Source organism: Chinchilla lanigera, unplaced genomic scaffold (assembly GCF_000276665.1).
Source record: "Chinchilla lanigera isolate Chin_1 unplaced genomic scaffold, ChiLan1.0 scaffold00068, whole genome shotgun sequence".
NCBI lineage: Eukaryota > Metazoa > Chordata > Mammalia > Rodentia > Chinchillidae > Chinchilla > Chinchilla lanigera.
In genome coordinates this window covers 8885574-8899078 of record NW_004955469.1, presented here as the reverse complement: position 1 = coordinate 8899078, position 13505 = coordinate 8885574, and the positions used below count along the sequence as shown (strand labels likewise).

The 13505-nt window shown below is 46.3% G+C and overlaps 1 protein-coding gene across 2 annotated transcripts in view; it reads right to left on the bottom strand.

The window, feature by feature from the left end:
- The window catches only part of Dpysl5 (dihydropyrimidinase-like 5), an 82825-nt gene that overhangs the window by 21913 nt on the left and 47407 nt on the right, over nucleotides 1-13505 (bottom strand). For both annotated transcript variants that reach the window (XM_005400443.2, XM_005400442.2), the window contains exon 3: nucleotides 1681-1839. In XM_005400443.2, the coding sequence (XP_005400500.1) occupies nucleotides 1681-1839 (159 nt within the window). The remainder of the gene's footprint in view (nucleotides 1-1680; nucleotides 1840-13505) is intronic.

Sequence of the window (13505 nt, the reverse complement as noted above, 5' to 3'; positions counted from 1 at the left end):
CTGCCACAACCTTCAGTGTCCCACTCTCCAGAAGTATTCTGAAACATTCCAGGTATTATGGAGTGGTGGGATAAGGACAGCCTTAGATTACGGGCATGCTTGTCCTGTCACATAGGTTTGTTCTGTGTTTGTGTCTCCAAACCAGCATTCTTGGTAAGTGCAGGAATAACAACTATTCCTATGCTCCGTGCTCCTCCATGCATAGTGGAAATGGTATTACAAAGAAGGCATAGTTATGCTAAAAATCCAGAGACTCTGGGAACATCAAATTAGGAACAAAGCAAAACATGAACAAAGCTATGCAAATATGGATAATCATCTCGATGTTGTTCTGTTAGGGAGAAAACACTGATCTATCAGGAGGAGACAGCTTGAGGTTCACCTACTTGCCAGAACATTAGTAACCGTGAACCTGCAGGTCATGAAGACCACAGCAAAATACAAAATACACTCAGGCAAAAAGTATATGTAAAAAATATGTACAGTGAGCTAAAGCAACAACAAGGATGGGTTATAAACTTCCTTCTTTTCCACTTTAAAAATCTGTAATTAGAAAGCAATATTTGTTATTAAAATTTTTAAATTCTAGATGCCCAAAAGTCTTCAGAATCTCTGGCAACTTTGGGGTGGTTGCCTGGCTTCACAGTGTTGCTGGGAATCTTCCTGGATCAGCTAGGCCTGGCCAGCTCCAGAGAGAATGCAGAGAGGCTCCGGGTGGGAGCTCTCACCATCAGGAAGGGAGGCCCACCTGAGACAGTCCTGGATGAGGGATGCCGACAGTCGGCCTGGCCTTGTGGTTAGCCTGGTGCCCAGATGGCCTTCGTGCTGCAGGGGTCCCAGGACTCTAGTGCTTGCTATCACTGCCAGCCTGGAAATACTGGAAGAGCCTGGGTGAGCCCTGACCAAGGCTAAAACTCAAGCACAGAGGTAGAGGAGGGTTTGAATGCCCATCTCAGCAGAGAGCGGGGTCCACAACTGCATGATTTTATAAAACTTACTGCGTGTTGTTTTTTTGTGTTTCTGGGCTTAATAAATAATGGATGAATGAATGACTATTCAGGCTGCTTCCCTGGGCAACAAGCGGTAAAACACCGACAACAAAGCGAAATCTAAATGTAGCTGTTTGCAGGAAGGGCAAGCGCAGGCACCGGTGGGCTCAGTGGGGGCTGGCCTCAATCTCAGCCTCAGCCCAGCACAGTTGCGGGGTTTTCCCAGTGGGACTGGGATTGGGGCCCCCAGTGATAAAGAAACATCCCTAGGGCTGTTCGTACCAGGCGGAGGCCTCAGCTCAGCGCTGTCAACTGGGACACAGCCCTCTGCACCTGAGCCCTGCTCAGCCCACCCCTCCCCGGCACGCTGCGCTAGGTGTCCCCATGTACGCAGCAGGCCGAGCTAAGAGACTGCGGGGTTGAACGAGAAGCCTGAGGTTTCTGGCCTTGCTCTGTGTGGCTCATGATCTTTCTGTTTGTTAAAAACAGCCTCTTGAAGTTAAGAAGGCAGGCCCACCCACTGCCCTTATGAATCCTGAGTGATTTTCTTTTGGTTAAGTAGTGGACTTAGGCCGATGGTGAAGGGGGACCCAGAAATGCAGGAGGGCACCAGGCCACAGCTGGCTCAGCCACAGGCCCCTCTGCCACAGGACCACTTGTGTCTTCTTCCCAGATTCCCCAGCACTGTTACCTTGGGTGCCCACCAGGTGATCCCCACATGAAGGGCGTAGTCGCAGCAGACCTTGGGGTCGGCCAGACTCCGGCACTTCTCATAGGCATCCACGAGGGAGGTCTCCTTGTCAGGCAGGACATGGCCAATGATCATGGTGGTTCCTCCCACGAGTGCTGCCTGAGGGACAGGGAGACAGTCTTGTCACAGCCCAACCTGTACCTGTCTCTGGCCTGGTCCTCAAGTACTCTCAGGACAACCACAAAGCCTCCTCACATGGACCAATACAGGTGAACCGTAAGTGGGTACACGGAGGTACAGGAGCCAGCAGCAAACCTGCTTCTTCCTCATCCGGGGTTTCTACCTGGCACTTGGAAAAACCACCTTGTGGGTTACCAAACCTAAAGCCAGTCCCTAGTTTCCCAATGAGAAGATCTCCCAGATTTTCAAATGATTTTCTTGCCAACTTGAACATACAGATCGCTGAACATCTAAATATAATCTAAAGTGTAATCAAACATCTATTTAAAATATTTAGTTACAAACATATATTTGAATCATGTGAAATGTTAGTTTGGATATACTGTTTCTTTATTCTCTCACATTTCATGAAGCACTTTTCCTCAAAGTTTTTGGGAGTGTAGCTCAGTGGTGGAGCATTTGTCTACCACGTGTGAAGTCTTGAGTTCAATCCCCCGTGCCACAAAAACAACAAAACCCACCACCAACACAAAAAATACATTTAAATGAGAGCTGAGTGTGAAGGCACATGCCTGCCATCCCAGCACTCTGGGGGCTGAGGCAGGAGGATTGCTGTGAGTTCAAGGGCAGCCTGGGCTATATAGTGAGTTCAAGGCCAATCTGAACTACACAGTGAGACCCTGTCTCCAAAACAAAAACAAAAACTTTTCACACACATTTTCAGCATCAGCGTATTTGTCTTCAGTTTTTCCAAGCACATTAGCTTTGTTCCCATCTAGCTTGCCTGAGATACCTCACATTTTAGATGGATGTCTGACTTATCAGTGCAAAATCTTATTCATAATCTCCACATCATCTCCCCAAGACTACTTTAAGCAGAAATCTTTAAAAGGTCTCACTTGAAATCACAAAGTACCCCTGCCATGTGTGCAGAAAAAACGACTAAGTCTATGTGAAACCTCCCCCAACTATTTTCTTGTGGTACTGGGATCAGCTTGAGGAATGTTCTACTACTGCACTACAACCCCAGCTCTTTTAATTTTGTATTTTGAGGCAGAGTCCAGCTAAACTGCACAGGCTAGCCTTGGACTTTTGATCTTCCTGCTTCAGCCTTCCAAGTAGATTCCAGATTTGCACCCTCATGCCCATTTTCCTCCAACATTTTAAAAACTAATGTGTCTTGGTGATGTCTGTAAACTTCCAAACTTAGCCCTGCCCAAAGGCTGTTTCAGGTGATTGCACTGTCCCCAGACAAAACTTTTTTATAAAAATTAAAAAAACTGAGAGAGGGCCCCATAATATGACAGTGCCCCCCAATAAAAGTGTAGGAGAACCTGTCTTCTTTGAGTCCTTACGATGATGTGGAGTCAGGGTGCCCAGCTTGAGCTCCATCTCTGCCATCCCCCAGTTGGATAACTGCAGCCAACCGGGTAACTTCCTTGAAGTGCACTTTCCTTGCCCATACTTGGGATACTTTCCTGGTTGGACAGTTATAAAAGTCAAGTAAAACGTCACTCATGGAATGGATTTAGTAAAGCCTTGTCCAGATGTATGTGTTTAATTGTTCAGAACACAGGTGCTTATGTCTGCTTTCTGTAGCCCTGTAAGAGCACAAGGAAATTGTCTTCATGATTTCATGCTTCTCTATTCAGTTAAATCTTTGATTACCATTCCAAAATACAGCACTGGGGACTAAAGCACTGAAGAAAACTAGTTCAGTGGCCAAACAATAACTAAATGAAGAATCTTGCCACTAGTTTTCCACTTTGAGGTTAGCAGGGGCCAGGGCAGTGACAAGGTTGCTCCTGATGGTGTCCTGCAGCCTCTTTGGTCTGACTTCTTGCATAGCTTGAAACAACCGACAGAGGGCAGCAGTTCTGCGACACAGGCAGGAAGGGGATGTGGCGGGAAGGAGGAGGGCAGATTGCAGCTTACTAGCTGGCTTCTATTTCTGCTTCTGCTGGATCCTGCCAGGCTGATTCATCCTCAGAGCAGGTGGTTGTACTCTATTTTGTCCCACGATGCATTTCTTGCGTTTACACGTGCACATGGGGGTGTCTGCTACATGGAGATTTTACACACGACATTGTTTTATTTTTTTGCTTGCCTGTGCACTCCCTTCAGTACATCTGTAGCTCTGGGCAGAGAAAGCGGAGCCTGCCACAGCACAGTGATAAAAGAGCCCAGACTGTGCTTTATACTCAAGGATCTCAAGGCAAGAGAGGAAGAAGAGCTTCTCATGCTGACCCTCTAAAGATCGAGCTAACAAACCATTCCACAGAATACATTCTTTTTTTTTTTTTTTTTGGTTTTTCTCCGGTACCGGGAACCGAACTCACGACCTTGCGCTTGCCAGGCAGGCGCTTTTGCCACTGAGCTAAATCCCCAGCCCCTCACAGAATACATTCTATATCACTACGCCAGTATATTCTTATAATGGCCCAGAAGGCAAGGCTTGAATTTAGAATTTTGGGAGTCCTTGAAATTCTGAGCTCCACTGCAGGGAAAGCTGGCCTCAGGCCCTGTGCCTCCCCTGTCCACACCTTCTACTTGGGCCTCATACCTCAGCCCCCTGTAAAATGCTGCCCCTGGGCCTAGTGTGTACACACACACTTGGGGTCTGGCTCTCAGCAGACCAGCAGGCTTGTGTAGGTCTGAGGAGGGCATGGGGCCTTTGTCAGAGAATTCTAGGGGCCCAGAGTGGTCTAGGAGTGAGCTAGGGAGTGGAGCACTGGGCAGACATAGCTCCTGTGCCCACAGGTAAGGTATACTGGTTGTCAGAGGACCCAGGCTGCACCCGCTAGGGTTCAGCACCCAAGGCAGAGGTTCTTCTTGCCTGGGTCTAAGGGCAGGAACTGAAAAGTGTTCTGGAAGGAGTCTGGAGCACCGGGCAGTGAGTGGCCCTGACTTCTGCACTTACTGGCTATAACCCAGGAGCAGCTACCAGAGGCACAGAGAGGAACAGGAGGTAATGAATACGAGAGCACCTGGAAGGGGCACAGAGCTGTCTGAGTAATTATTCCAGTGGTTGCCTCAGCCGCCAAACTAGAACCTACCCAGACACAGAGCTAGCTTTGGAAGTGTGCAGCTCCGGCCCCCAGGATGAAGGCCAAAGCTCTGCTGTCACAGAGGCGACAGACCTTCTCAGGGTCAGCTCACAAGGGCGGCTGGGGTGAGATCACAGTGCAGTGCAGCCCAGACCCATTCCTGGGGCTTTCAAAAGGCTGTTGAGTGTTCAAGGTGAGCTACAGAAGACCTTAATGGAAGCCAGTAAAATGATTCCTGGAAGCCAAGTCAGAGTGTGGGAAAGGGTCGTGCTCCCATGAGTGAGAGAGGTGGAACTCAGGATGTGGATGTTAAGATGCTTGGAACTGTCTAAACACACACAAACCCACACAAGGGAAAAGCTGGGAGGAAGTATACCAAAACATGAACCATAGCTGTTTTGGGGTGATGAGATTCTGAGCAATTTTTTTTTTATTCTCTAACATTTATTTACTTAGAAGTAATTAATTACTTTAAAAATACATACTTAAAACAATATGTTACTTTTATAATGTATATTATACACATAAACTTAGAGGAATATAAAGCTATTTCAAATTTAGTTAGCTATGCTTATGTTTAAAATGCTTTACAGCTGGCCGTGCTGGTGCACACCTGTAATCCCAGCACTTGGGAGGCTGAAGCAGGAAGACTACTGTTAGTTTGAGGCCATCCTTGGCTATATAGTGTGTTCAAGGCCAGCCTGAACTACTTAGTGAGATCTGGTCTCAAAAAAAAAATGCTTACAGTTATGAAATATTTCAGATAGGATAAAAGTACTATAAATACTAGAAAATAAAATAAAAATAATAGAAAATAAAAATAAAACAATATAACAAATACTTCATGTTCCTTGTGCTCAAACTACTGATTTTTCTGCCTCAGCCTACCAAGTAGGTGGGATTACAGGTGTGCACCACCAAACCCAGCTCACCTCTATCTTTTTTGAGATTGATATAAATTCCTCCCACTCATTTTTAAAATGCTTTTACTATTTTTGTCCTGTGCATTAAAAAAAAATTTAGCCAAGCATTCTTAGTGCTGCATTCTTATAATCTCAGCACTCTGGGAGGCTGAGGCAGGATTACAAATTTGAGCCCAGACTTTGCAGTTTAGCAAGACCCCATCTTAAAATAAAAAATCAAAAGAAAGGGCTGGTGATGTAACTCATGTGAAAGTCCTGGGTTCAGTCCCCTAATGCTGCAAAAACAAAAACAACATAAATAACACAAATGGTATCAAATTGTCGGTGTCCTTCAGCAACTTGTTTTATTTTTGTTGTTATGGACACTTTCTCACTGGGCGCCTGAACATCCTGTGTGTGCGTGAGCAGAGCCCACACTCAGAGTGCGCACTGCCGGGAAATCGAGGTGCAGCACTGGGGATTGCTCCAACTATCCCACACCTGCCACCGAAGGAGCTGACCTCACGAGGGCCTCCTGGGACCTGGTGGCTCACCGACACTGCCCGTTTATCACACCAAACTGTCCTTTTCTAATACAAGCATCCGTCCAGCTGAGCTTTTCTACTGTGTATGTGGCATTATTTTTACTAATGCAGGACTTCATCTTTTTTACTGTTAAATTAATCTGGACATTAGGACCATTTGTTTAATCAACAGTCACAGCATACCATTATATCCATTTTTCAGGGTATGAAACATAATTGTACTAGTTCAAAGGGTTCCCGTTATTTTCCTTTGACATTTATGACATGCTGCTGGGTAAATGTGGATTTACTTGCTATCCAGTAATGCCACCCCCACTTAGTCCCTAAAAACACCCCAGGTACTTAGTGGGGGCCTGGAGTAACTACTGGAATAATTATGCCACTTTAGGGCACAACTGCTAGCATACACTAAGCAAAGAGCAGGACCTCATACTAGAATTCAATCTCCATCTTTTACAAAGGTCACCTTTATGCTTCAGAATTTCATTAGGCCACTGTGGGGCATGCAGGGGTTTCCATATGAACCAAGAATCTTCTCAGCAAGTTGGAAAAACTTTTCAGATAGTTCAGGCTAGTGTGAAGGCCTATGATATGATTTGTTTGCTGACATCACAGTGTTGGGGAGATTAATGTGTTGATCTTTCTTGGCTTTATCGGGACAAAGATCTTTGAAATCATTCTCTTATCATCTTCCCCACAGCCACAGATCCAATGATGTTTCACTGAATTTCCTATAGCAGTGGTTTCTTCTGTCTTCTTCAGCCCCCCTCTCCTCCCTCCAATTTGGCTATCTTGCTCCAAGGCCAAGAACCAACAGGTCAAGGTACAAATTTGTGTTTTGCTGTAGAGAAGGCCCCTGGGCCAGAGCCAAGTCACTGGGTTTTCACTGGGGGAGGGGAAGGATTCCCTAGAATATACTTTCATGCAGGTGCTCGGAAAGCAGGCGTGTGTTTGAGGGACCGCTGGACTCAGAAGAGCAGGAACTGTTACTGTCTGGTTGTGTGGGTTAAGGGAAACTCAGTCTTTAAAGAGGGAAACTGCACTGGGAATCAAATGCCATGTATTTGGATTTGCTGTGGTTTGGAGATGTCTTGAGTATCTACGCTCTCCCACGGGTTCATGTGTTAAGATTTATTTTTCCTTGTGAAATAGTAGGAGGGTGGAAACTGAAACTGACTATGGTGTTTAGACATGGGGCCTTTGGGAGGAGATTCGTATCAGATAAAGTCATCAAGGTGGAGCCCCCATGACTGAATGCTTTATAGGAGGAGAAACACTAGAGGATATATAGACATGCACACTTCCTATCTCTTGCTATGTATGTAATACCCTGCACAGCCCCAAGACTCAGGCAACAAGGCCACCACCAGATGTGGCCCCTCAGCCTTGGACTTTCAGAATCACAAGCCAGATTAAACCTCTTTTCTCTATAACATATGCAGTGTCAGTTATTTTGCTATAGCAACAAAAAACAGACAGATGTGCTCTGTAAACCAGCAAGTAAAATAGGACCATTTCTGCATCTCTTAATGCCTTTGGGAAAGCCATCATTTGTTCAGATCTGTTTCCTCTGAGAATTGCTGAACCACTCCTTTCTCTTTTCACATTAAAATTATCTTCTATTTTTTACTGACACTCTTTCTAAGTACAAGAAAAAAAGATCACCAGCTCAGTAGTTTCTCTTTTGCATGGAGTTACTTCCTTTACCTTTAGGGTTCCGTCTGTGCTCCCTCGTGCTCTGGGACGCCAGGTCTTAGGCCACCATGCCTTAGGACAGGAGCAGCCTCCTGAAGGAAGGGCCTGAGCATCTCATCAAATGAGAGGATGCATGTACAGTACACAAAACCAAGATTGGCATGTGGCAAATACCTTTCACATCCTGAAGCGCAAGCCCACCAGCCAAGCCAGCTGCACTTAGTGGGCCTCTGAGCTTAGTTCGATATTCTGCTGTCACTGTCTCGAAACTTTTCTAGACGAGGAGCTCCACATTTCCCTTTTACTCTAGGCCCTGTGAAGCCATCCCATCCACCAGCTCATCATCTACACTGGCTGGTATAGAGTGACTAGGCTGTTAACAGCGGTATACTGAGTCTTACCCCCAACTCTGGCAACTCATACTGGAGTTGAGGACACGCAAATCACTCGCCCTCTGTCGAGACCACTCAAATGCTGACCAGTGCTCCATCCTCTGAGTCACCCCAATCCTCTTTCAAAGCTTTTTTTTTCCAGATCCTTGAGGCCACCTCTGTGTTCCTCAGCTACATACAGTGCCCAGGCCTTATCTTGACTGATACTGGCAGTCTGTTGGATGGACACTGCAATTAACTTGCACATTTGCAATTAACTGCATTCCTAAATTACTTTCACTTTCTGGATCCAAAGTCTCTACTACATGTTCTAGGCGTGGACCCACTTCCTGATGCTCTCGCTGCAAACACTGTCACATCCCAAACTCATACTCTGTTCCCTCAGCTTTCAGGAAACAGGCAACATTCAATCCACAGTACCTTTTAGGGAAACAGTACTTTCCTGCAACTTAACCACTTAACAGTTTACCCCAAGTGGCATGTTTGTTTACATACTGACTGTCCCAAGTACTGTCTGGCCAAGGGTCATTTCAACCAGTTGATTCTTGTAGGAATAAATTTGATAAAATTGTCCTTTTTATGTCTCCTGTTATTTTACAAAAAGTAACAAAAAATGCAACATTTGGTCATCCTGGATTTAAATAATTGGACTGATAAGTGGTTAAAGCACATTAAGTCTGTATTTGAAAGCAAAATAGTACAGTGGCATGAATCAGACTTCAAGGTGGGTAGATTTAGGTTTAAATCCCAGCTCTGTCACTTACTAGTTTTAAGCTCTTGAGCAAGTTATTTAATCACGCTGAACTCCATTTTACAAAAGAGGAATAGGACATTGCTCCTGGGGTTACTCTGAGGCCTAGTGGAGTTAATACCCACTATCTAGCCGCAGCCCCTCACACAGTGGGAGCCCAGTTAGCTGTGGTGACTATTGACCTAATATGTGCCCCGGGTCCCTCTGTGCCGTGTAGCAGGTGCTCCAGGAGAAGCGAGAAACGTAAGCACCTTGTGGTGCTCAGAGTCCAGCTGGCAAATAGGAAAAAATATCCATTTTTAACAGAAACAACTTCGGAATACCATGACAGTATGATGCAGCATACGATTATATTCCTCAGTGAAGAGGGAGACCATTGAATTCAAAAGGAGACCAGAAGATGGAAGGACAGATCATCCCCACCGATCACAGGAGGCTGAGCGTTGGAAGATGTGTAGGACACACAGGACAGGAAGTGGTGTGGCAAAGTCAGGGTGCTGTCAGAGGGCTGAGAATGGGCCTGTTGGGTCTGGACCGAGGCAAGCCTGGCCAGGACCATGTGTACGGATCTTGATGAACTTGGCTTCTATCTAATTGGCAAAGTCTATCAACTTGTACATAAGGAGATGATAATGAGGAGGGGTCTAGGGAGTGTGATCCTAGGAGCTTGTGTACAGAGAAGACTCTGGACCTGACTTTGGCCCAGGAAAGGAAGCTGTGGGATAGATGACCTCCTGACCTCACTGTAAGCTAGGTGCAACCACAGCAGGCTTTGGGCAAAGAAGCAAGTGGCAACCAGACTCAGGATCATTGCGCTGGCTGTGTGTGCCACCTAATGGCAGCGTTGGGATGAGGAACCTGAACTTGGGAAGTGGGGCAGAGGAGCATATGTAAAACATGCTTCCAGCAAGAGTCAAATTTTGATAATGGAAGTAACAGGGGAAATTTAATGATTGAGTGACTGAAAATAGTATCCAGGGAGGTAAAATCCAGTGGGGGGTGGTAGTGTTTAGATATATTGGTATAGAACTGGTTAAGGAGGATTCATGCATAAATGAAAACTGCTAATAACTAGTAACATTATTGAGCACCTCCTCTGTGCCTGCTTAATTCTCATAACATCCTATGACTTGGTACTATCATCCCCACCGATCAGATACGAAACTGAGGGTCAATATTCATATCTATCGGGCTGGGAATCTTCCTGCTTTCCATTCAGGAGAGAGTGTGGATAAAGGAGGGGGCAATAAGAGGTCACATGGAGGACAGTGAAGAGGGCACAGGGTCTTTGTCTCAGACTTCTTAGCAAAATAGTAAATGAAGACAAATTCCTGAAAGGGAGGCTTAGTAGGAAACCAGGAGTGTTGGTCCAAGACAGGATGAGCTTTAAAAGGAAAAACCATATGGAAAAGGCACTGCAACATCAGTAAGAGGGGATGGATAGCTGTGGCTGGAGCCAAGGTGCCCTGCTGTGAGCCAGGAACTGGGGTAGGGAAAGGAGGCTGGGACAGCTGAAGTGTGGCTAGCCAGAGGGTGGCCAACCAAGGGTCCAAGCAGAAGTCCAGGCAAACGCACAAATGGGGAGGGGCCCCAAGGGAGGTAGAATTTGATTGAGGCAGAAGATGACATTTATATTCTTGAGTTTGCTAGAAATACAGTTCAGTTTCCTGATGGCTTGTGAGAGCAGGAAGCGCTGGTGGGAGAAGCTGGAACTCTGGAGGCAAAAGACCTGGATTGGATGTCCAACTGTATCACTTAGGCAGCCTCTGGTCTTAGGTAAGGAAGCCCTAGCTTGGTGGATGGGGTGCCGTTCCCTGAGGAGTTATCCCTGGAAGAGGCTCAGGGTGTTGTGGAAGACAGGCATCCTGATGGTGGGTGTGTTGGGTTTGGGGGTGTTTGGGAAGATACACGGTGTCTGCACCATAGCTACAAACACGGGAATCATCGGTAACAGATTCCCTGGGAAGAGGGGGTTGACTAAGAGGAGAAGACAGTCTGGAGTGGGGCCCTTAGAGGCGACCATGCAGGGCATGACCAAGATAAAGACAGACCAGGAGGGAGACTGGGAAGGAATCTCCAAAAGGAAACCCAGGTTCATGAAAGCCAAGCCACGCTCTTGCCAAGGCATGGATACTTCCTGGGCCCGCTGGCTTCAAGAGGTGAGAAGTTAAGATGCAGCCTCTTCCTGGCAGCCCCCAGGTCCTCTCCCCACAGAGAACACCAGGGTCCCTTCTGTGTCTCAGGGACAATGAATACAGCTACTCAACAGGTGTACCTCAAACCAACCAGAGCTGTGTAAGAGGCAGCCTTGTGAGTTGGTGTGAAATTCCACCTTCCTCCTGCAGCTTGGGTTGACCATAGAGAGCAAGCCTGATGGCGGCCGTGCTATGCAGCAGCCTGCCCCACATGATCACAAGGAGGCTGGGCAAAGGCTCTTGACCGTACCCACTTTCTCCACTGATTCCTCTGCACAGAGGAGCTGGCCCTCTCCAGGCAGCCAGCTAGTGGAGAACCATTAGTCAGAGCCTGAAAAGCCTCATTTATGAGGCCACCCTGTGGGAAAGATGATTCCAAGGTCTGAGGTTCTCAGCCCAAGGCTCCTAGACAGCAAGGGGTGCTTTTCATGGAGGCTTCTGGATGAAATTAGATGCAGAGAGACTTCCTGAGAGCTACAGACAAGCTCAATCTTTGTCCCTCTCCACAGTATGCATGGAGCGTTGCTGGAGTGGGTTATCCACACAGCACTGTGCTTCCCTCTTATCATTTTCAAAGCCAGGACATGTGACAGTCACTGTCATCTTCTCAGCTATTTAGAGACCAGCCAAGGCTATGCTCCAAGCCCCGCACTCTCCTGTGATACAAGGACAGGCCGGATCCTGCTGCATCAGTAACTAAGCACAGAGTCACCAGCATGGAGCCCTCCTACCCCAGCTCCAGGGTCTCCCTGGGGTGCACTTAAAATAGACTGCTGACAAGGAGTACACCCAACAATGCTGACAGTTTTTTCATTTTGGAACTAGGAATACATGAATATCAATTGGTGGGAGAGACAGAAAAGCAGGCATGGTTTTGATGGTGAAACACGATGCACATTTCCACAGTTAAGACATTTCCTTTAAATCTTGGAATGAATTAATTTCTAGACTGTCAGACCAACAAGTGCCCAGATACAGAAGCAGGCTGCGAGCACATGGATATCACTCACTGAAGTCATCAAGTCACTGTAGCAGCTCCTAGGTTTAACTTTAGAAAAGAAATTAATACTGATAGCCTACTGTGTGTAGTGTTCTTAGTATTCACACCTATTTGATCCTCTAAATGACTCTGTAATTAAATGTGGAGACTCAGACAGGTATTATACCCACTTTCAGAACATTTAGTAGCCAAAAGGTGGAAGCAATCCAAGTATCCATCCTGGATGAATGGATAGGCAGTTGCTGGGCGTGGTGGCACATGCCTATAATCCCAGCACTCAGGAAGCTGAGGCAGGAGGATTGCTGTGATTTTGGGGCCAGTCTGGGCTACAACATGAGTTCAAAGCCGGCACCATGAAACTTGTCTCAAAAAAAAAAAAAAAAAAAAAAAGAAAAGAAAAAGACTATGAATGGATAAGGAAAATGTGACCCAAATGTACAGCAGAATATTACTCAACTTTAAAAAGCAAGGAAATTCTGACACATTACAATGTGGACGAATCTTGATGATGTTATGCTAAGTGCAATAAGATAGTCACAAACAGATACTGCTATGGTTTCACTTCTGGAGGGACAAAGAGCGGTCAGATTCATGCAGCTAAGAAGTAGATGGTGGCTGGCAGGAGAGGAGAGGGAACGGGAGTTCTGGAGGAAGGTGGAAGGGCTCTGGAGGCGGATGGTAGTGACGGCTCACAGCAGTGTGAATGTACTAATCCCGTAAAATTACACACGTAGACATGGTCACAATGGTAAGTTTTGTTATGTGTATTTTATCAACATAAAAAATGACTGTAGGTTGGGGGTTACTCTTCTCATCTTACATATAGAGAAAAGGGACTCAGAGAATATCACACAGCCAGATTAAATCCGATTCTGGATCTCCAGACTCCTTTATTTATTTTTTTATTTTTTGGTTTTTTTGGTTTTTCTCCGGTACCAGGAACCGAACTCACGACCTTGCGCTTGCCAGGCAGGCGCTTTTGCCGCTGAGCTAAATCCCCAGCCCCTTCCAGACTCCTTTATATTTGTAAACTTGGGGTAGCCTCACCTGACCGAGGGCTTCCCAGCTTGAAAATTCTTTAAAGCCCAGAGAAAAGCCCAAGCGGAATGGGACCTCGC